Source organism: Rhinatrema bivittatum, chromosome 4 (genome assembly GCF_901001135.1).
Source record: "Rhinatrema bivittatum chromosome 4, aRhiBiv1.1, whole genome shotgun sequence".
In the NCBI taxonomy this organism is placed as follows: domain Eukaryota; kingdom Metazoa; phylum Chordata; class Amphibia; order Gymnophiona; family Rhinatrematidae; genus Rhinatrema; species Rhinatrema bivittatum.
Genome location: NC_042618.1, coordinates 7,566,563 through 7,587,083, shown reverse-complemented (window position 1 = coordinate 7,587,083; position 20,521 = coordinate 7,566,563). Strand labels below are relative to the sequence as shown.

Here is a 20,521-nt window from a genome sequence, read left to right as displayed (position 1 = left end):
TGCAGCAGGTGTGCAAAACATTGGATGTTCTGAAAGCGCCCGTTGGCCTTTACCATGCTTTCACCATTGTCTGTGACAAAGAACCCTGAAGATTCCTGTCTTGCTGGTGTAGCTGCCAACCCGCTAGCATCTGTCTTATGCAAGACAGAATATTGGCTGAGGTATGGCCATCGTCCGTCAGGTGGGGTGTGCAGGTAAAGCCCACCTCAACCCTGATACTTGTTCACTAGTAGAGCTGGCTGCCTGCCCCTGCCTCAGCCAGGTCCCACCAGTGTGCTGTCTGAGAGAGTAAGAGTGTGCATTTTCATGGTGGTTCCAGATATCGCAGCTGAAATGCACACTCCCCTGTGCCTTAGCTAGCAGCGCTGGATGCAACTGTGACAGTGGTTGTACAGGCTGGGGGATGACCTTTCTGCTAAATGTGGTTCTGGAGGGGACTTTGTAATTGGAACTAAGACCGTCAGCAATGCTTGAATCCCACATTCTCCACTATCTGCAAGGGCTAGTCATCAAGGGCAATCATTTCCCCAATGCTCCTGGTTACAACTTTTGAGGCTGCCTGCCTCCTTCCCCAGGATATGGTTACTGAACACCACCCCATTTCCTCCATGGGGTTGTCGCTTCTGCCACATGGCAGGGGGCTGCTGGCCTGCCACCTGACTGATAGAAGGGGCTGAGGGCATGGGGTGACTCTGCTCCTTTTCAACCACTTTACGCTGCCTGGGAAAAGGGGTCCCCTGACTGGTTCTGCACCATCCCCAGATGGCAGTACTGTTGGATGTTGCTTCTGTATGTGATGCATCATGCCAAAATTAGTTAGATGTCCCATTTGCTTGCCTCTGCTAATAGCCCTAGCACAGTAATTACACTGAGGACAAACGCGGGTCCTCCGTCACTTTAAAGTGGCTCCAGATTCGCAGATTTCTTTCGTGATCCCTTCTCTATATCTTTGGGTTGGATGCTGGCACTGGAGGCTGAAGTAGTGGGTGCACCCTGAGAAGCAATGCCAGGGGCATCATTCACACTCTGTACCTGCGCTGACTGCTCTTTCTCATCAACATCATCAGTTTCATATCTCCCCTGCAGCACTAAAGTGGAGGCTAAGACAGAACTAACAAATCCTCCTAAACCTTCTTTCAAGCTATTACTTCTTTCCATTTCTGATGATGAGAATCCACACAAGATGATTCTTCATCGGAATGAGAAGCAAACAGTGCCCTGCGCTAGATTTTCAATTGCTAAGTTGAGTCTGCTGTCACACTGCTGCTTTTGGTGTTGCCCTTTGTCTTGCATGATTCAGCCTCCCCTTCCCTCATCTCCAAAACTACCAGGGGTCAGAAACAGGGTGGTGGCGATGCATCTTCTTTAAATTTCAGTTTTTTCCAGATGGAACTGGCCTGCCCTTCCAGAGATTTTAGCTTGGAACAAGTCCCTTTTTAACTTTAATGGGGGGACTGGCACTGCCTTTGAAGTGCCTCCTCTGCCAGTCCCAATCACTCGACCATGTCTAGCTTTCCCTGACATCATGGATTGAATGTCACTGCCTACTAGGGATTTTAATTAAAATAATTATTTCCAAAAGAGGCCTACTGGGGATTTGGCTTCAGAGAGCACCGCTGTCCCAATTTATGTGAGTCTGCAAACTGCCCACAGGCCCACGAGGCAGTGCCTGGATGTACACTACTACTGGGACCGCTGTACGTGCACACACCAAACTTGTAACTACTAAAGATACCTACTGGGATTTGCTTCAGAGAGCACCACTGTCCCAATATATGTGAGTCTGCAAAACTGCCCACTGACAGCCCAGTGCACTGCCTTCTTGGCTTAAAAGAGCACTGCTATACCAATATATGTGTCTGCAAAACTACCCACTGACGCGCAGTGCATTGCCTTGTTGGCTTAAAAGAGCACTGCTGTACCAATATAGCAGGCCAATACAGTAAAAATCACGGGAGAGCAGGCGAGCGGCCCGCTCTCCCTGCGCGCACACAGGCACTCTCCTGTGCGCGCAATTCAAATAAAAATTATTCAAATTAGGGCCCACGGTAAAAAGAGGCGCTAGGGATATTAGCGCGTCCCTAATGCCTCTTTTTGGACAGGAGCAGCAGCTGTCAAGGAGTTTGACAGCCGACGCTCAATTTTGCTGGTGTCGGTTCTCAACCCGCTGACAGTCATGGGTTCGTAAACCAGACGCCGGCAAAATTGAGCATCCGGTTTTCAATCCGCGAGCCGCGGGCCGACTTTAAATTTTTTTTTTTATTTTGGATTATTTTTAATTAGGGATGTGAATCGTTTTTTGATGATTTAAAAAAATCGTCAGATATTTTTTAAATCATCAAAAATCGTTAGAGTCGCATACAATAGAAATTCCCCCGATTTATCGTGAAAATCGTAAATCGGGGGGGGGAGGCGGGAAAACCGGCACACCAAAAACAACCCCTAACCCAACTCGACCCTTTAAAACAAATATCCCACCCTCCCTAACCCCCCCCAAAATGTTTTAAATTACCTGGTGGTCCAGTGGGGGGGGTCCTGGCGCGATCTCCCGCTCTTGGCCATCGGCGCCATTTTGACTGCCACTAATATAAATGGCGCCGATGGCCCGATAAAAAAAAACCCCACCTGACCCTTTAAAATGACCCCCTTAGCCTCCCCCACCCTCCCGACCCCCTCCCCCCAAACCTTTTAAAATTACCTGGTGGTCCAGCTGGGGTGCGGGGAGTGATCTCCCGCTCTCGGGCCATCGGCTGCCACTAATAAAAATGGCGCCGATGGCCCTTTGCCCTTACCATATGACAGGGTATCCGTGCCATTGGCCGGCCCCTGTCACATGGGAGGAGCATTGGATGGCCGGCGCTGGACCCCAGGGACTTTTGGCCAGCTTGGGGGGGGGGCCTCCTGACCCCCACAAGACTTGCCAAAAGTCCAGCGGGGGTCCGGGAGCGACCTCCTGCACTCGGGCCGTATTGCCAGTATTCAAAATGGCGCCCACGCTACCTTTGCCCTCACTATGTCACAGGGGCCGACGGCTGGCCCCTGTGACATAGTGAGGGCAAAGGCTAGCAGCTGCCAATACTGAAAATGGTGCCGGCGCTAGCCTTTGCTCTCACTATGTCATAGGGGCCGACGGTCGGCCCCTGTGACATAGTGAGGGCAAAGGTAGCGCTAGCGCCATTTTGAATATGGCCCGAGTGAAGGAGGTCGCTCCGGACCCCCGCTGGACTTTTGGCAAGTCTTGGGGTCAGGAGGCCCGCCCTCAAGCTGGCAAAAAGTCCCTGGGGGTCCAGCTGGGGTCTGGGAGTGATCTCCTGCACTCAGGCCATATTGCCAGTATTCAAAATGGCGCCGGCGCTACCTTTGCCCTGTCACATGGTAAGGGCAAAGGGCTATCGGCGCCATTTTTATTAACGCAGTCGATGGCCTGAGAGCGGGAGATCACTCCCCGCGCTCCCGCTGGACCACCAGGTAATTTTAAAACCTTTTTGGGGGGTTCGGGAGGGTGGGGGAGGGTTTTTTGATTATCTGATCGGGTGCAGCCGATAATCAAAACTCAAATCGGGCTGGGTGATAAAAATTTTAAGATTTGGATCGGAACCGATCAGATTTCCGGTTCCGATTCACATCTCTATTTTTAACTTTTGGGATCTCCGAATTAATATCGCCATGATATTAAGTCGTAGGGTGCACAGAAAAGCAGGGGTTTTTTTACTGCTTTTCTGTGCACTTTCCCGGTGCCAGCAGAAATGAACGCCTACCTTTGGGTAGGCGCTAATTTCTGAAAGTAAAATGTGCGGCTTGGCTGCACATTTTACTTACTGAATCGCGCGGGACTATCTAATAGGGCCATCAACATGCATTTGCATGTTGCGGGTGCTATTAGTTTCGGGGGGGGGGGGGGGTTGGACGCGCGTTTTCGCCATGCTATTACCCCTTACTGAATAAGGGGTAAAGCTAGCGCGTCGAAAACGCGCGTCCAAACGCGGGTTAACAGTGCGCTCCCCCGGAGCGCACTGTACTGTATCGGCCTGTATGTGAGTCTGCAAAACTGCCCACTGACACCCAGTGCACTGCATTCTTAGCTTAAAAGAGCACAGAGAGTTAAATAAAAAAAACTGCAGTTAAAAAAAAAGAATGGCTTGGCAGAGCAGCAAAAACGAAGAAATATCTTTTTCAATGGAAAATTCTATCAAACTAGCTAGAAATTGAATATATCTCCCACCCACACTACCCAAATCCTGCTTGCAGCCTTCCTCAGGGGGGTAAAAAATAAGCAGAAAAATGCCACAGCTAGCAGCTTGACTCAGTGGGACAGACAGAGAGACCATCTGAGATCAATAAAAGAAATTCGGTAAAAAAAAACCTGCCTGGCTAGCACTGCAGCAACAACGAACAAATATCATTTCAATGGAAAATTCTATCAAAGTAGCTACCAATTCAATACAGATTTGAGACAATCAGACTGGCTCTGAGTAAAGCCACCTCCTGGATCACCCCCGCAAAGAAAGTGCTTGACACGCTGCGTGCTTAAGATATAAATAGTGCAGTGTCATCAGGAATAGTGTCACAGAGCACTGAGTGAGACTGGCGATTGGCTGCATTAGAAAAATGTTTAGCTCTGATAGGTTGCATTCTCGTCTCCTTGCCATCCTGTCTGACCACTCTATGACAAGGCTGTGAGGTCACTTATGACTCACAGGAAAGGGCTGGTTTTTGCTGTGGATAATTCCCCTATTTCAAACCTCTGCTAAGAAATCACTGCGAACCAAAAGAATGAAACTAATATGATAATTTTTATTTCTGGTGGATCGCGATGCATTTCACGAACCCATGAATACAACGAATAGGGACTTATGCGTTGCGGATTACAAATTTGTTGAAAATGAATGCACATCCCTACCTGACACTGTCACCCTCTTCCTCTGTGATTAAGGCAGCTACCTTATACAATGGTAAATCTCTCTGGATGCTGAAAAGCAATTATGTAAACAGACTTCCAGTCTTCCACCCTGCCCAGGCATTCCTGGACTTTCAGGGGCCATTGCAATATCTTGCGCTCAGGCTAGCACATGGATTAACCAGTGATTGGATGTGCGTTTTGGATGTGCTAGGCTAACACCTGATGCAATAAAGGGATTAGCATGTCCAAAACGCACGTAGCTGGACTGTAAATGCCATGTAAATGCCATGTTGTTGAAGCTATTAGCTCTTACCCCTGATGCAAAACATTTGCCATGTGCCAACGTGCACTTTTTAACATGGCAAATTTAATGTCGGCCCCAGAGCTGGCGTTAAGTCTTTCCGCGCGTCAAGGGCTCACTAAAAAACAAAAAAACCTGCTTTCTCTGGTTCCTCTTACTTTTAGTATTATCGCGATACTAAGTAGGAGGAACCACAGAAAGCAGCAACATGAAAAAAAAAGTCTTGATAGCAGCCAGCTTCGGGAAACATGCTCAGTTTACCAGCATCCATTTTCCTAACCCATGGCTGTGCCCACAGCCACATCTCCTAGTCACCCGATGCCAAGGACACTTTAGGGATGCACAACTGATCCCGAGCGCGTCCTTTTTATCGGGGCACCTCATTGCCATACTGCATCTGGCGCTCAGGAGATGTGGCTGTGCACGCCTTAAAAAGAACGGGCGCCCAGTTTGGACACACGTTTTTATGCGTGACATTGCATTGTCCCCTCGAGACTGAGAGGAGAGCAAATAATTACCTGCCAAAAGTGAAGAGAGAGATTTCAATAGCATCATACTTTTCATGTCTAGCTCAAGGGCATTGGTGTGTCCCCTTCCAGTTATCCTGCTTAAAGGAGCAAAGGATCAAGGATTGGCAGTGATTCCAGTGCCTCCAGGCCCTTTAACTTCTGCACCTTTAATGGCTACTTAGATGGGACATGACCCTGCTGCCAAAAGTGAGGGGCACTGGCATGGCTAAACCCCTACTCCGCCAAAAATAATTTGGTTGACTCAAAGCCTTCAATTGTTGAAGAAATCCTCAGCTGAGCCAGGCCTTCTTAATAAGGACCTTGTTTCCAGTCTCAGCTTCACTAGAATCTCAGCTCTGTCCAAGAGACCTCTGGCTAACAAAGATATATAAAAGCTGATATAGCCCTATAGAATGTACTAGCAGATAAAGGCCCTTCTACTCTGTCCAGTGCCCTTCCTACTACAGTACCGTGGACCTTATTTAATTTCCAGCTTTACCTTCAGCTCCCCATTACAAAGGATCCTCTGTGCTTCTACCATTGTTCCCTAAATTCTGTTAAGGTCCCCTCACCCACCACCTCCATTGGGAGCCCGTGCCATTTATCCATTGCCTTATCTAGAAGGAAATGTTATTCCCACGGAACAAGGTTATAATAATTACTACTCAGACCTTGTACAGATCCTCATCCCCATCAATGATTCACTCGCTAATGCCCTGAAAACTTGGGATTCGGCCCTTGCTGAAATAAAAAATCTACTCACAGAAAACTTTCTTGCAATAAACACTAACAAGACAGAACTCCTCATCATCACACCACACAAGAACATCGCTGCAAACACCACACCTATCTCAACATCAGACCATCACCATTTGCAGCAAGTCCGCAGCCTTGGCGTTATGATTGACAATCACTTTTCCTTAAAGAATTTCATCTCGGCCACAATCAAAAATGGTTTCTTCAAGCTACATACGCTAAAAAGAATTAAACCTCTCTTACATTCACAGGACTTCCGGACTGTGTTACAAGCCACAATACTGCTGAAACTAGATTACTGTAACGCCTTACTACTAGGTCTCCAGAAAAACACAATTCAACCATTACAGATGCTACAAAACACTGCTGCTCGCTTACTCACCAATACTCGCCGACACGAACACATCACTCCAGCTCTCATGTTCCTGCACTGGCTTCCCGTAGCTTACAGGATTACATTTAAAGTACTCTCCCTCATCCATAAATCAATACATAACCAAGAGATGCAATGGTTTTCTGATCAGTTTATATTCCGTACCTCTAATAGACCAATAAGAAATATCCACCAAGCTAAACTTGCCTCTCCTCCTCTTAAACACATCAAACACGTGTCCACAAGAGACCGTACTTTCTCCATAGCTGGTATCAACATCTGGAACAAAATGCCTTTGGACTTGCGTCTCGAATCCTGCCATAAAACTTTCAAACAAAACCTCAAAACCTGGTTGTTCAAACAAGCTTTCACTCAATGATCATCGATTAATCTGAAATGCAATTTTCTTGTTTACTTTTTACCAGCTCCCTGTTCCTTTTCTCTCCCCTATGCTCGTTTCAACCTGCTAATTTCTCTGTTCGCCCTTTACTCCTTCTCTCCCTATGTGCAATATTTGTGACTTGACATTAACTTGACATTGGATTAGGCCTTTAACAGGCTAATTGCATATTTTCTCTCCTGCTTCGTTATGGAAATAGCATATGCATTTGTTCTTTATAGTTAAAGGAGTTATATTATGTACTCCTGAAATCCGTTATTTATGTAAAGCCTGTTGCTGTCATTTGTTTACATCCTGTATAACCTGTTGTATGTAAAGCCTGTTGCTAATTTATTGTTTACTGTAAACCGAGGTGATGTATATCTATACATACCGTGGTATATAAGAATCTCTAAATAAATAAATAAATAAATAAATACAAGGAACATGCACCCAGCCTTGTTCTTCCTCTCTCCCTCTCTCTTTCAGCAAACAAAGTAAAACCTGCAGATGTGAAGATAATTGCAGCTCTTGGAGACTCTGTTACAGTAAGTCCTAAATTATTCCTAGTATCCTTCTTATGCGAACCTCCTCTTTCCAGCACAGGATCTCACAAGCCTGTTATGCCATTCTTCTTACAGGCCGATTCAGTACAGTGCGCTCAGGCCGAGCGCACCGTTAGCCCCCGTTTAGACACGCATTTTCGACGCGCTATAAAACATGCATTCAACCCCCCGAAACTAATAGCGCCCGCAACATGCAAATGCATGTTTATGAGCCTATTAGTTAGTCCCGCGCGATACAGAAAGTAAAATGTGCAGCCAAAAGTCGGAGGCCCCCAAAATAAAAAAAAATTAAAAACCTAAAAAAAAAAAAATCTGCCCGCGGCCCGCAGGTTGAAAGACGGACGCTCAATTTTGCCGGCGTCCATTTTCCGAACCTATGGCTGTCAGCGGATTCGACAAATGACGCTGGTAAAATTAAGCGTCAGCTGTCAAACCCGCTGACAGCCGCCACTTCTGCCAATAAGGAGGCACTAGGGACGCACTAGTGTTCCTAGTGCCTCCTTATTAGCGTGGGCTCTCATTTGCATACAGAATCGCGCGCCCAGGAGAGGGGCCTGGGCGCACGTCAGGAGAGCAGGCGCTTGCCTTGGAGCGCCAGCTCTCTCGCACATTTTACTGAATCGGCCCGATAGTGATGACCTGCATATCACCATCTGAAGCAGGATTTATTAACACAGAATCTTCAGAGGGATAACCGTGTTAGTCTGGTGTAGAAAAAATGTCAGGAGCCGAGTGGCACCTTATAGACTCCCCAATTTATGCATCTGACGAAGTGGACTCTGTCCTCAAAAGCTCATGCTTTAATAAATTAATCTATAAAGTGACACTAGACTTCTGTCATTTTTTTATTAACATAGAAAATACCAATAGGCATGATTTAAAGAGAGCTCTCAGCGCATAGAGAGAAGTTATCTGGTTACAAAATGCTTGCCTCAAAGCTTACAATCTGAGAGGCTGATGTAAAAAGGCGTGCTCGGCTATGTGCATGTTAACACACATTTTTGTGGCAGTTTAACAGGCAGTGTAGCGCACAAAAAAATGTGTTCACAAACGTGAGTAAATTTGTGTACACAAATCACTCCTGCATACAAATCCCACATTTATTTATTTATTTATTTATTTAGAAACTTTTATATACCGGTATTAGTGGGGACATCATACCGGTTCACATATTAACAGAAGGCTTGGAAAATACATTTCAACAGGGAAGGAGAACTGGGCGGGGGGTTAACCTGAGGCAGTATGGAAGAATAGATTAAAAAACAAGAAATCATAACAAGAAAATAACAATATACAAAGTAATTATTTCCTTAATATAAGGAAAGGGCGGTCACCTGGGGGGTGAGAGCTATGGTGGGGATGGGAGGAACTATTCTGGGTAGACTTGGTTGAACAGAAATGTTTTTAGTTTCTTTTTGAATGTGATCGCACATGGTTCAAGGCGCATGTGGACAGGTAGGGAGTTCCAGAGGGCCGGACCGGCAATGGAGAGGGCACGGTCGCGGGTGGAGGAAAGATGAGCTGTTTTCAAGGAAGGTACATGTAGGGTACCTTTGCTGGCAGATCTGGTAGCTCGAGTGGACAGGGGGGCAGTGAAGGGGAGGTCGAGCCAGTTGGAGTTGTGGGTGTAGATAGACTTGTGTACTATGGTCAGGGTTTTGTAGTGTATACGGGAGAGGATGGGGAGCCAATGTAGATCCTTGAGGATAGGGGTAATGTGTTTCGTGTTTATGTGTGTTAGTAATGAGCCTTGCAGTGGCATTTTGCAACAATTGGAGAGGTTTTATTGAAGACAAGGGGAGCCCTAGGAGGAGGGCATTACAGTAGTCTAGTTTGGAGGTGAGGGTGGCTTGGATCACTGTGCGGAGATCATGGGTGTATAACAGGGGTCGGAGTTTCTTAAGAACGTTGAGTTTGAAGAAGCCTGCTTTGAGGATAGAGTTGATGTGTGGTTTCATGCTAAGATTGGGAGCAAGAAGAACTCAGAGGTCCCTAACGGAGGGTTGAACTGTGAGAAGGTTAAGTTTGGGGTCATTAGGCAGGAGGTTGGGGGGTTGCGAGGAGATGTGGAGGAGTTCCATTTTGTTTGTGTTGAGGGCAAGCTGAAGGTTGGTGAGGAGGGAGTTGATGGCTGCAAGGCAGTTTTCCAAGTGCTCCAGGGCATCAGATATAGAGTTGTGAATGGGAATGATGATCTGAACATCATCAGCATAGAGATAGAATTTGAGTTTAAGGTCAGTGAGGAGCTGGCAGAGAGGGGTGAGGTAAACATTGAAGAGGGTTGAGGAAAGAGATGAGCCTTGCGGGACTCCTTGTTGTAGAGGGTGTGAGGCAGATAGGTTGTTTCCAATTTTAACAGAGAACTTTCTGTTTGAGAGATAGGATTTGAACCAGGCGAGAGCTATTCCTGAGATGCCGATGCTTTCTAGCCGTGTCAGGAGGTGGTGGTGGCTGATGGTATCAAAAGCCGCTGAAATATCGAGGAGGGCAAGGAGGTAGCTGTGGCCTTGGCCCAAGCCTCTGAGGAGATAGTCTGATAGGGAGAGGAGTAAGGATTCGGTATTGAAATGTCTCCTGAAGCCAAATTGGGAAACATGGAGGATAGCATGATTTTCAAGGTAATCCATGAGTTGTGAATTAACAACTTTTTCCATTAGCTTGGAAATAAGAGGGAGGTTGGAGATGGGGTGGAAATAGGAGGGGTCTTTTGGGTCTAGGGAGGGTTTCTTAAGAAGGGGTTTGACAACAGTGTGCTTGAGGGGATCTGGGACCATCCCATGGGTGAGGGAGTAGTTGATAATATCTGCTATGGCTCTGGCTATGCTGTTAGGGATGGCTATTAGAGCTTTGGTAGGGATGGTGTCGTTGGGGTGAGAGGCTGGCTTAAGTTTACGAAGGAGACTTATGATTTCCTTAGAGGAAGTAAAGTCAAGTGTGGCCATTGTGGGTTGGGATGATGAGGGTACAGAGGGTAGGTTGGTGAGAGAACAGAGATTGGGGAGGGGAAATCTGGAGAGGATGTTGGAGATTTTATTTTGCAAGTAGTTGGTCAGTTCCTCACATTTGGCTGCAGCCTCAGAGTCTGGTATGATAGGTGGGATAGGGGTGGTGAGGCTGGCGACATAGGAGAAAAGCACCTTGGGGTTGAATTTATAGTCATGGATTTTTTATTTTTTTTTTTGCATAGAAGTCTCGCTTGTGTTTGAGGGTAGATAGTCTGTATTCGTGTAAGGCTGTTTTGTAGCTGGAGGAATGTTGCAGGGTTGGGTCCTTGCGCCATTTTCTCTCTTTCTGTCTGAGATTGCTTTTTAGGATTTTTAGCTCTTGGGTGTACCAGGGCTTGGAGGGTTTCACAGAGGTATTTATGACTCGTTCGGAGAGAGGGCATAGTTTATTGGCAATGTCTTCTGTAAGGCTATTCCAGGACGCTAAGGCTGTGTCAGGGTCTGAGCAGATTAGTCTTGGTAGGGAAGAGGCTAATGCGTCTGTAAGTTCGTCGCTGGGGCAAGTTTTTCTAGATATTATGGTAGTGTGAGAAGTATGGTTACTTGGAAGGGGTCTCTTCGCGGAGAGTCGGCCTTCAATGAGGCAGTGGTCGGACCAAGGCACTGGGGTGCAGGTGGGTATGTTGGTGGTCTGGAAGCTAGAGTTGATAAACATCAGGTCCAACGTATGGCCAGCTTTGAGAGTTGGAGATGCTATGATTTGTCGGAAGCCTATGGCAAGGAGGGATTGAATGAAGGTTTCGCAAGATGCAGTGGGGGGGAGAGAATCAACATGGAGATTAAAATCTCCGAGAATGATGGAAGGGGTGTCGGTTTTTATCCATTCTACAACAAATTCAATTAGGGGAGAAGGGTTGGACTCAAGGATGGTAGGGGGGCGTAGACTAGACAAATTTGCAGGGCATCTGCCCTAAAAAGACCTATTTCGAGTTTAGGTGGGGCGGCTATGCTGATAGGTTTAAGGTTGAGGTATTTTTTGGCTGCTAGGAGGAGTCCACCTCCTCTTTTTTTGGGTCGGTGGATGGGGAAGATGTCATAAAGGGTGGATGGGAGTTGGTTTATGAGGACGGTGTCTGAGTCTTTGAGCCATGTTTCAGTGACTGCACAGATGTCTGGTGTGTAGTCCGTGAGTAGGTCATTGAGGATTGGCGTCTTTTTGGAGAGGGATTGAGCGTTAATAAGTATAATGGAGAGGGTGGTGAGACCGAGGAATTGGGTCAGAGGCGAGGTGAGGATGGGGATGAGGGATTTGCGGAGAGGGGGGAGTGGTGGGGAAGGAGGGGAGGGGGAGGTAGTCTGGAGAGTGGGTGGTGGATGCGAGGGATTACGTAGGCAGCCATATTGGCTCCGCTAGTGGTCGGTGGAGTGGTATAGTGGGATATGGGAGGTGAAATGGAGGAGGGTAGTGGAAAAGGGTGCAATATGGAGTAGTAGTTAATATACAGTGCAGCAAGTTACATACAGTGAAATAATGTACATATAGCAACAGGTATGAGGAACAGAGAAGGTGTACTTTGAATTGCTCACCGAGTGGCGAGTGTCCGTGTTGAGTGACACTCGCCACTCGGCGAGCAACCGAGTGGCGAGTGTCATTAGATATCACTGCCCAAGGCACAGAGGTGATGTGGGCTTAACGGAAATTTAACTTCTGGTCAGAGGTGGTGCAAGCCAGCGGCGGATTCCCAATGAAGACCGGCCCAGGGATTTGCCGCCCAGGCCAGCGCAGGAGATACCACGTGGTTTGCCGAGCGTGCCTCTGTCACGGCCGTACTCGGCAGACCACGTGACTAGCGCGACCAGCTCACCAGGGGATGCCCGATTCCCTGATAGGCCAATCCGCCCCAGGTGTAAGCTTTCTGGGACAAGTGTTAGTTTATTCGGTTAAACCTGGAGTTCATGGAGCAGGGGTTTATGTGCATAAAATAGAAACTGTGTACAAAGCATGGTTTCTGTGCATAAATCAAGTGCTTTGCCCACTGACATCCCTTCAATTTACACTAAGTGTTAGGAATTGTGGACCCTAGGCCCGAGGTGGGGTTGTTGCTACCTGAAGGGTTGGGCCCCACAGGTCCCCACCATTGGGAGGTGAGGCTGGCGGGAACAGAGGCAAGCTGGAACTTCACCTGTGCCGACCCTCGTTCCCCGCAGGTTGAGCCTTTGTGTGCCGAGGTCGGCAGGACTTAGGAGTGCCTCTGTGTGGCTGGTCCCAGAGAGTGTAGGCGAGTGAGTGCAGAGAGGTTAGGCACAGTTCGAAACAGGAGCACTCTCGCAGGGAGGAGGTGAAGGAGTCTCAGGGGGTGCAAGGCCACTGTAGCTCTGAAGGGAGTAGAGCAGTACAACGTGGGATTGGCCTCGAGGAGAGGAGGTGCAGATGCAGAGACACGAACTGTAGTGTGCTGGAAGAAGGATAGAGCGGGAAACCCGCTGAAGCAGGTGTCTGATGAGTAGCAGCGCAGAAGTACTGCATGGGACATGGCAAGCCTGGTGACAGAACCCTCTGTAGCAGTAGCGCAGCAGGATGCCCTGAAAAGCGGGGCATTGAGACAGTCTGGTGGAGTACTGTGCTGAGCCAACTCTTGAAGAGAGAAGGCACTGTAGCAAGACCTCAAGGAGAAGTGCCGTGGGGATCCCAAGAAGCAGCCGGCACTGCGATAGGGACTAACAAGTGAAGTAGCGCTGAGCCTGGCCTCTCAGAGTGGGGAGCGCAGAGGCAGAAACCCGGAAGGAGAAGCACAGAGATCTGACAAAGGGAACAACTGGTCCGTAGAGAGATAATGGCACCAAGAAAGAACCAAGGAACTCATTGCCATGTCGGTTTGTAGGACTGGAGGTGAAGCTTAAGTACTCCGGGCCAGTGATGTCATCAGCTGGGGACAAGCCCGGCGTTCCTGCGATTGGCTCTTTAAAGGGCGGATAGATGGCATGCGCGCCTAGAGAGGCCCAGGATCGGGACGCTGGTCGGCGGCGTCCCAGCCATCACGTGGAGTGCCGGGAGCCAGAAGGAACACAGCAGCAGCGGCTGGCCACCGCCGCGAGAATACCGGGGGTAGAGAACCAGGCATGACAAGACGTGAGTTGAGCCTGCCACGGATGGCCACGGCTGGCAGTCATAACAGTACCCCCTTTCCTAAGCCCCCCTCCCAGGGGTTTCAGTTTTGATGGATGTGTCGCATGGAATTATTTGATGAGGTCTTTATCAAGAATATTGGTGGCAGGTTCCCAACTATTCTCTTCTGGTCCGAAACCCTCCCAAGAGAGAAGGTATTCCCATTTCTTCCCATGTTTTCGCACATCAAGGACATCTCACACTTGGCATACTATGTCAGCTTCAAAAGACAGTGGTTGTGGTTTGGGCGGCTTCTTCAAGAATCAAGATAATTCCAAGGGTTTTAGCAAAGATACATGAAAGGTGTTGTGGATCTTGAGAGAAGGTGGAAGCCGGCGTTTGTAAGTAACCAAGCCCAGCCGGCGGAGCATCAGAAAAGGGGCAATGTATCTGGGTGCGAAACGTGAAGATGGGAACTTGAGGCAGATAAACCAGGTGCTAAGCCACACCTTGTCACCCAGCTTGAACTGAGGACCTACACTGTGATGGGTGTCAAAGAACTTCTTGGCCTTCTGGGTGGCCTTTTGAAGTAGTTTTTGAGTACTATTCTAGAGCTGGTGTAACTCTTAGGCGGAAGCCTGAGCAGCAGGAGAATGGACGGTAATGTTAATGGCAGTGGAGGAAGAGGTTGTTGTCCGGAAGGGTGAGGAACCAGTGGATGAAGAGGGATGAGAATTAAATGTGAACTCCGCCCAAGGAAGGAGGTCTGCCCAATCGTTTTGCTGGAGGTTGACATAGCCCCGTAGGAACTGTTTGAGCATTTTATTGGTTCTCTCTGCTTGTCCATTGGCCTGAGTGTGATATGCAGATGTGAAGTCCAGAGAGACATTGAATTTCCTACAAAGAGACCTCCAAAAGTGGGCTGTAAACTGAATGTCGTGGTCTGACAGGATGTGCTTAGGAAAGCCATGGAGCCAGAACACATGGCAGATGAATAGCAGAGCAAGTTGTGGGGCTGATGGGAGGCCAGGCAGAGCAACAAAGTGGGCCATTTTTTGAATAGCGGTACACAATAACCCAGATGGTGTTGTTGCCACCAGAGAGAGGAAGGTCGACAATAAAGTCTGTTGCAATGTAGGTCCATGGCTGGCTAGGAATTGGCAGCGGTTGCAAGAGATCCCACTAGAGGTTTGTGGCGAGTGCAAGTAAGGCAAGACTCCACGTAGGCTTGTGCATCCTTCCTCATGGTTGGCCACCAGTAAAATCGCTGGAGGGAGGCCAGAGTTCTGGAATGCCCGGGATGCTCTGCAGTGAGGGAGTCATGGGCCCAGCGAAGCACTCTTGGTGAAGCTAGCACGGGACCACCGTCTTACCAGGTGGGATCGGGTAAGTGGCAGCCAGGATGACTTTAGCAGGGTTTATAATGTGGCAAGGAGGGACAAAGCATCTGGAGAGGGCGTCAGCCCGGCAATTCTTATTGGCTGGTCGGTAGTGAAGCAAAAAGTTAAACCGGGTGAAAAAGAGGGCCTAGCGGGTCTGACACTGATTCAAGCATTGAGCCTGTTGCAGGTACTCGAGGTTTTTGTGATCAGTGTACACCGTGATCTGGTGCTGAGCTCCCTCGAGCCAGGGATGCCACTCTTCGAAGGCTAATTTGATAGCCAGGAACTCCTTATCTCCTGTAGCATAGTTGTGTTCCACAGGAGAAAAACGTCTAGAGAAAAAGGAGCAAGGGTGTAAGGTTTGATTGGCAGAGTACTGGCTTAAGACCACCCCAATTCCCTCATCAGAGGCGTCAACCTCGACAATAAATGGACATCTGGGATCAGGATGTCGAAGGCATGGTTCATGGAGGAAGGCAGTTTTAAGGTCTTGAAAATCTGTAATGGCCTCGGGCGACCAGAAAGAGAGATTAGAGCCCTTGCAGGTCATAGCAGTAAGAGGTGCAGTCAGAGTGTTTAAGGAACTAGGGTAGTGGTGAACCCTTTGGCCTAGGTGAGGGTTTACTCCACCCACAGGGAGGAGTCCCGTGGGCCTCACAGTAGGCAGGCTCGGTCTGAATACACAGCACATTCTGGTGGAGAGAAGGCAAGTCCACAGAGTGGGAGTTGAGAGAGAGACAGACACAGTTGTGTACAGGCAAGGGAATACCCCAATGATGCTGTAGCAGATGGTATCTGGTCGATGCCGCAGAGCAAGTATGCCAGGAATCCCCGGTAGGCAGTGGAAGATCCTCAGAATGCAGCTCCAGTAGCGGCCGGCAGAGCAGGGTACACCAAGGAGACTGTGTTGGTAGAAGATGAGGAATGCCTGGGGAAGCTGTAGCGAGATGAGGCAGGAACAGCTGCGCAGAGTGAAGAGATGCTTGGCTGTAGAGGTGCGGTAATGGTCCGACAAGCGGGGTACACCGCAGTAGAATCTAGCAAGATAGTAGTAGAAGTAGAGAAGTACTCATCAGGAGCGGACGCCCCCGAGGTTCTTGCCATGACATGTACTTAAGAGGCCTTTGCATGCACCTTAGGTAATTCTGGATGGAACATGGCAGTTGGGCATGCTGAGGCTGCTCGGAGGATGTCACGGAGGTCAGCGTTCGTTAGCAGAGGTTGCCACTTGACCCAGCGAGGCAGAAATAGGAGAAAGATAGGTAAGCAACAAGGTTTGCAGCCTTCTGTGACCGAGGAGCGCATCAGTACCCCCCTTCTTAGGGCCCCCTCCCCGGGGGCTTTGGCATTCTAGGATGAGCCAAGTGGAACTTCTTGATGAGGTCTCTATCTAAGATGTTACTAGAAGTTCCCAGCTGTTTTCCTCTGGACCGAATCCTTCCCAGGAGATAAGATATTCCCAGTGTTTACCGCGTTTTCTTACATCGAGGATATCCTCCACCTGGTATGTGATATCTTTCTCCGCAGAGATGGGCTGTGGGTCAGAGTCCTCTTTAAAAATTCGGAAAGAACAAGTGGCTTCAGTAGGGATATGTGGAATGCATTATGAATCCGGAGTGAGGGTGGCAAATACAGGCTGTAGGTCATTGTTCCAAGGCGATGGACAGTGAAAGGACCAATGAAACATGGTGCAAATTGTACGGAAGGCAATTTAAGTCATATGAAGTGGGTGCTTAGCCAGACTTTATCTCCAGGTTAAAGTTGAGGAGCTGCCCTATGATGTGCATCATAGAATTTCTTGGCTTGCTGTCCTGCTTTCAGTATCAGACCTTTAGTTTGCTCCCACAGATGATGTAATTCTTGTGCCAAAGCCTGAGCTGCTGGAGAGGAGACTGTTAGAGGAATCGATAGTGGAGGTAATGGCTAGCGTCCGAAGACTAGCTGAAATGGAGATGACCCAGTTGAGGCCGAAGGATGAGAATTGAGTGCAAATTCAGCCCACTGTAATAGTTCGTCCCAATCATTCTGCCTAGAGTTAATATATGAGCATAGGAATTGCTTAAGGGTGCGATTCATCCTCTCCATTTATCCGTTCGCTTGTGGGTGGTAAGCAGATGTTAAGTCGTAACGCAATTCCAAATTTTTTGCAGAGTGACCTCCAAAATTTTGCAGTGAACTGAACTCCCCTGTCAGAGAGTATGTGTTTCGGCATGACATGCAGATGGAATATGTGGCGAATAAATAATTTTGCCAGTTCAGGGGCTGTTGGCAGCCCAGGTGATGTCATAAAGTGTGCCATCTTGCTAAACTGGTCAATGGTGACCCTTATGGTGTTGTTGCCATTGGATATGGGAAGGTCGACCACGAAGTCTGTGGCTATGTACGTCAATGGTTCACTGGGTGTAGGTAACAGTTGAAGAAGTCCCCAAGGACGACATGCTGGAGGCTTTTGTCGGGCGCAGGTTTCACATGATGCCACATAGGCCTTTATGTCTTTTTTTCATCGACGGCCACCAATAGTATCTCTCAATGGTGGCTAAAGTTTGAGATTGGCCTGGGTGGCCTGCGAGCAAGGAATCGTGAGCCCATTTGAGAAATTTTCTCCTGAGGTTACGGGAGACCACCGTCTTCCTGGTGGGAGCCACGTGAGTGGTGGACAACAACACTTGGCAGGGTCAATTATATGACGAGATTTGTCGGGTGTGTCTTTGGTGGCAAAAGAGCGTGAAAGTGCGTCTGCTCGTGTATTCTTCTCTCCCGGCCTGTATTTCAGCAAAAAATCAAAACGATTAAAAAATAGGGACCATCGAGCCTGCCTATGGTTTAGGCATTGTGCGTGGTGCAGATATTCCAAATTTTTATGGTCCATGTAGACGGTTATTTGGTGTTGTGCACCCTTGAGCCAGGGTCGCCACTCTTCGAAAGCTAACTTGATGGCAAGTAACTCTTTATCCCCAATTCCATAATTCTTCTCGGCCGGAGAGAAACACAGTGAAAGAAAAGAGCATGGACACAAGGTATGAGATTTGGTATGCTGGCTTAGAATGGCTCCTACTCCGACATCAGAAGCATTCACCTCTACTACAAATGGTCATCGGGGATCTGGGCGGCGGAGACACGGCTCTTGGAGGAAAGGTTTTTTTAGCTTTTGGAAGGTATTGAGTGCTTCTGGGAACCATTGTGCTGGATTGGCTTCTTTTCGCGTCATGGCAGTCAATGGCATGGTCAAGGTAGAGTAATGCTTGATGAATGAACGATAGTAGCTTGTGAAGCCTAAGAAGCAACGTAAGGCTTTGAGACCGGTAGGCTGGGGCCAGTCTTGGACATTCCAGGTCTTTTGTGGGTCCATCTCAAAACCCCGGCTGGATACCATTTAGCCTAGAAAAGGTACCGACTCCTGATGAAAAGAGCACTTTTCTAATATGGAATACAGCCGTTTTGCCCGTAGTCTCTGTAGTACCTCGATGACATCTCGTTGGTTGTTCTAGAGGTCTTGGGAGAATAACAGTATATCATCAAGATATACTACCACGCTTCGGTATAGTAGGTCTCGAAGAATTTCATTCATCATATTTTGGAAGACGGCAGGAGTGTTGCAAAGGCCGAAGAGCATGACTAGTTATTCAAAACGGCCATTGCAGGTATTAAATGTCGTCTTCCACTTGTCCCCTTGTTGGATACACACCAAATTATAAGCGCCCCTGAGGTCCAATTTTGTGAAAATTCTAGCTCTTTGGAGTCGATTAAAAAGCTCGTAAATCAGAGGTAGTGGGTAACGATCCTTCATTGTTATTTCGTTTAGACCTCAGTAGTCTATACATGGGCGAAGGGATCCATCCTTCTTCCCCACAAAAAAGAAAACGGCTCCTGCCGGCGATTTTGAGGGACGAATAAACCCTTTCTTTAGATTTTCCTGGAAATAAGTTGACATGGCCTTGGTCTCTATTAAGGATAGTGGGTTGACACTACCCTTGGGTGGTTCAGTATTAGGCTTTAAATTGATAGCACAGTCAAAAGTCCAATGCGGTGGAAATACATCAGCAGCTTTCTTAGAAAAAACATCCTGATATGTTGCATAACATGGCGGTAATCCTGGAAGGGTAGCGGTGGTCGTCATACATGGTAGTGGTTTCTCTTCAAGCATTTCTCATGACAACTGGGTCCCCATTGTGACACTCCAAGGTACTCCAGTCAAATTGAGGCTGATGAGTCAGGAGCCATGTAGCCTGAGTACCAGCGGGTGTATGGCTTTGTCCAACACAAAGAACGAAAGGGTCTCAGAATGAGGAGAGCCTGTACATAGATGGATGGTTTGTGTGGAGAGGGAGACCTCACCCGGTAATGGCTCACCATGTATGGAGGACAGCTGTAATGGAGTGGGTATCCGAATGGTGGGGATACATAGGTGGTCCAGTAATTGCTTGAGGATGAAATTTCCACCAGCACCCGAATCCACTAAGGCCAATGTTTGAAATTCTGGGAGTCTGAGATTAAATGGACAATTTTCTCAGTGGAAGGGAGTGGACAGTGGAGTGCCTCAGGGATCTGTATTGGGACCCTTACTTTTCAATATATTTATAAATGATCTGGAAAGAAATAAGAGTGAGATAATCAAATTTGCAGATGACACAAAATTGTTCAGAGTAGTTAAATCACAAGCGGATTATGATAAATTGCAGGAAGACCTTGTGAGACTGGAAAATTTGGCATCCAAATGGCAGATTAAATTTAATGTGGATAAGTGCAAGGTGATGCATATAGGGAAAAATAACCCATGCTATAATTACACAATGTTGGGTTCCATATTAGGTGCTACAACCCAAGAAAGAGATCTAGGTGTCATAGTGGATAACACATTGAAATTGTCGGTTCAGTGTGCTGCGGCAGTCAAAAAAGCAAACAGAATGTTGGGAATTATTAGAAAAGGAATGGTGAATAAAACGGAAAATGTCATAATGCCTCCGTATCGCTCCATGGTGAGACCACACCTTGAATACTGTGTACAATTCTGGTCGCCGCATCTCAAAAAAGATATAATTGCAATGGAGAAGGTACAGAGAAGGGCTACCAAAATGATAAGGGGAATGGAACAACTCCCTTATGAGGAAAGACTAAAGAGGTTAGGACTTTTCAGCTTGGAGAAGAGACGACTGAGGGGGGATATGATAGAGGTGTTTAAAATCATGAGAGGTCTAGAACGGGTAGATGTGAATCGGTTATTTACTCTTTCGGATAGTAGAAAGACTAGGGGGCACTCCATGAAGTTAGCATGGGGCACATTTAAAACTAATTGGAGAAAGTTCT

The 20,521-nt window shown here is 47.8% G+C and overlaps 1 protein-coding gene across 2 annotated transcripts in view; it reads left to right on the top strand.

The window, feature by feature from the left end:
* LOC115089622 (phospholipase B1, membrane-associated-like) overlaps positions 1-20,521 on the top strand; it is a 296,793-nt gene that overhangs the window by 82,413 nt on the left and 193,859 nt on the right. For both annotated transcript variants that reach the window (XM_029597713.1, XM_029597714.1), the window contains exon 5: positions 7,708-7,766. In XM_029597713.1, coding sequence (XP_029453573.1) covers positions 7,708-7,766 — 59 coding nt within the window. The remainder of the gene's footprint in view (positions 1-7,707; positions 7,767-20,521) is intronic.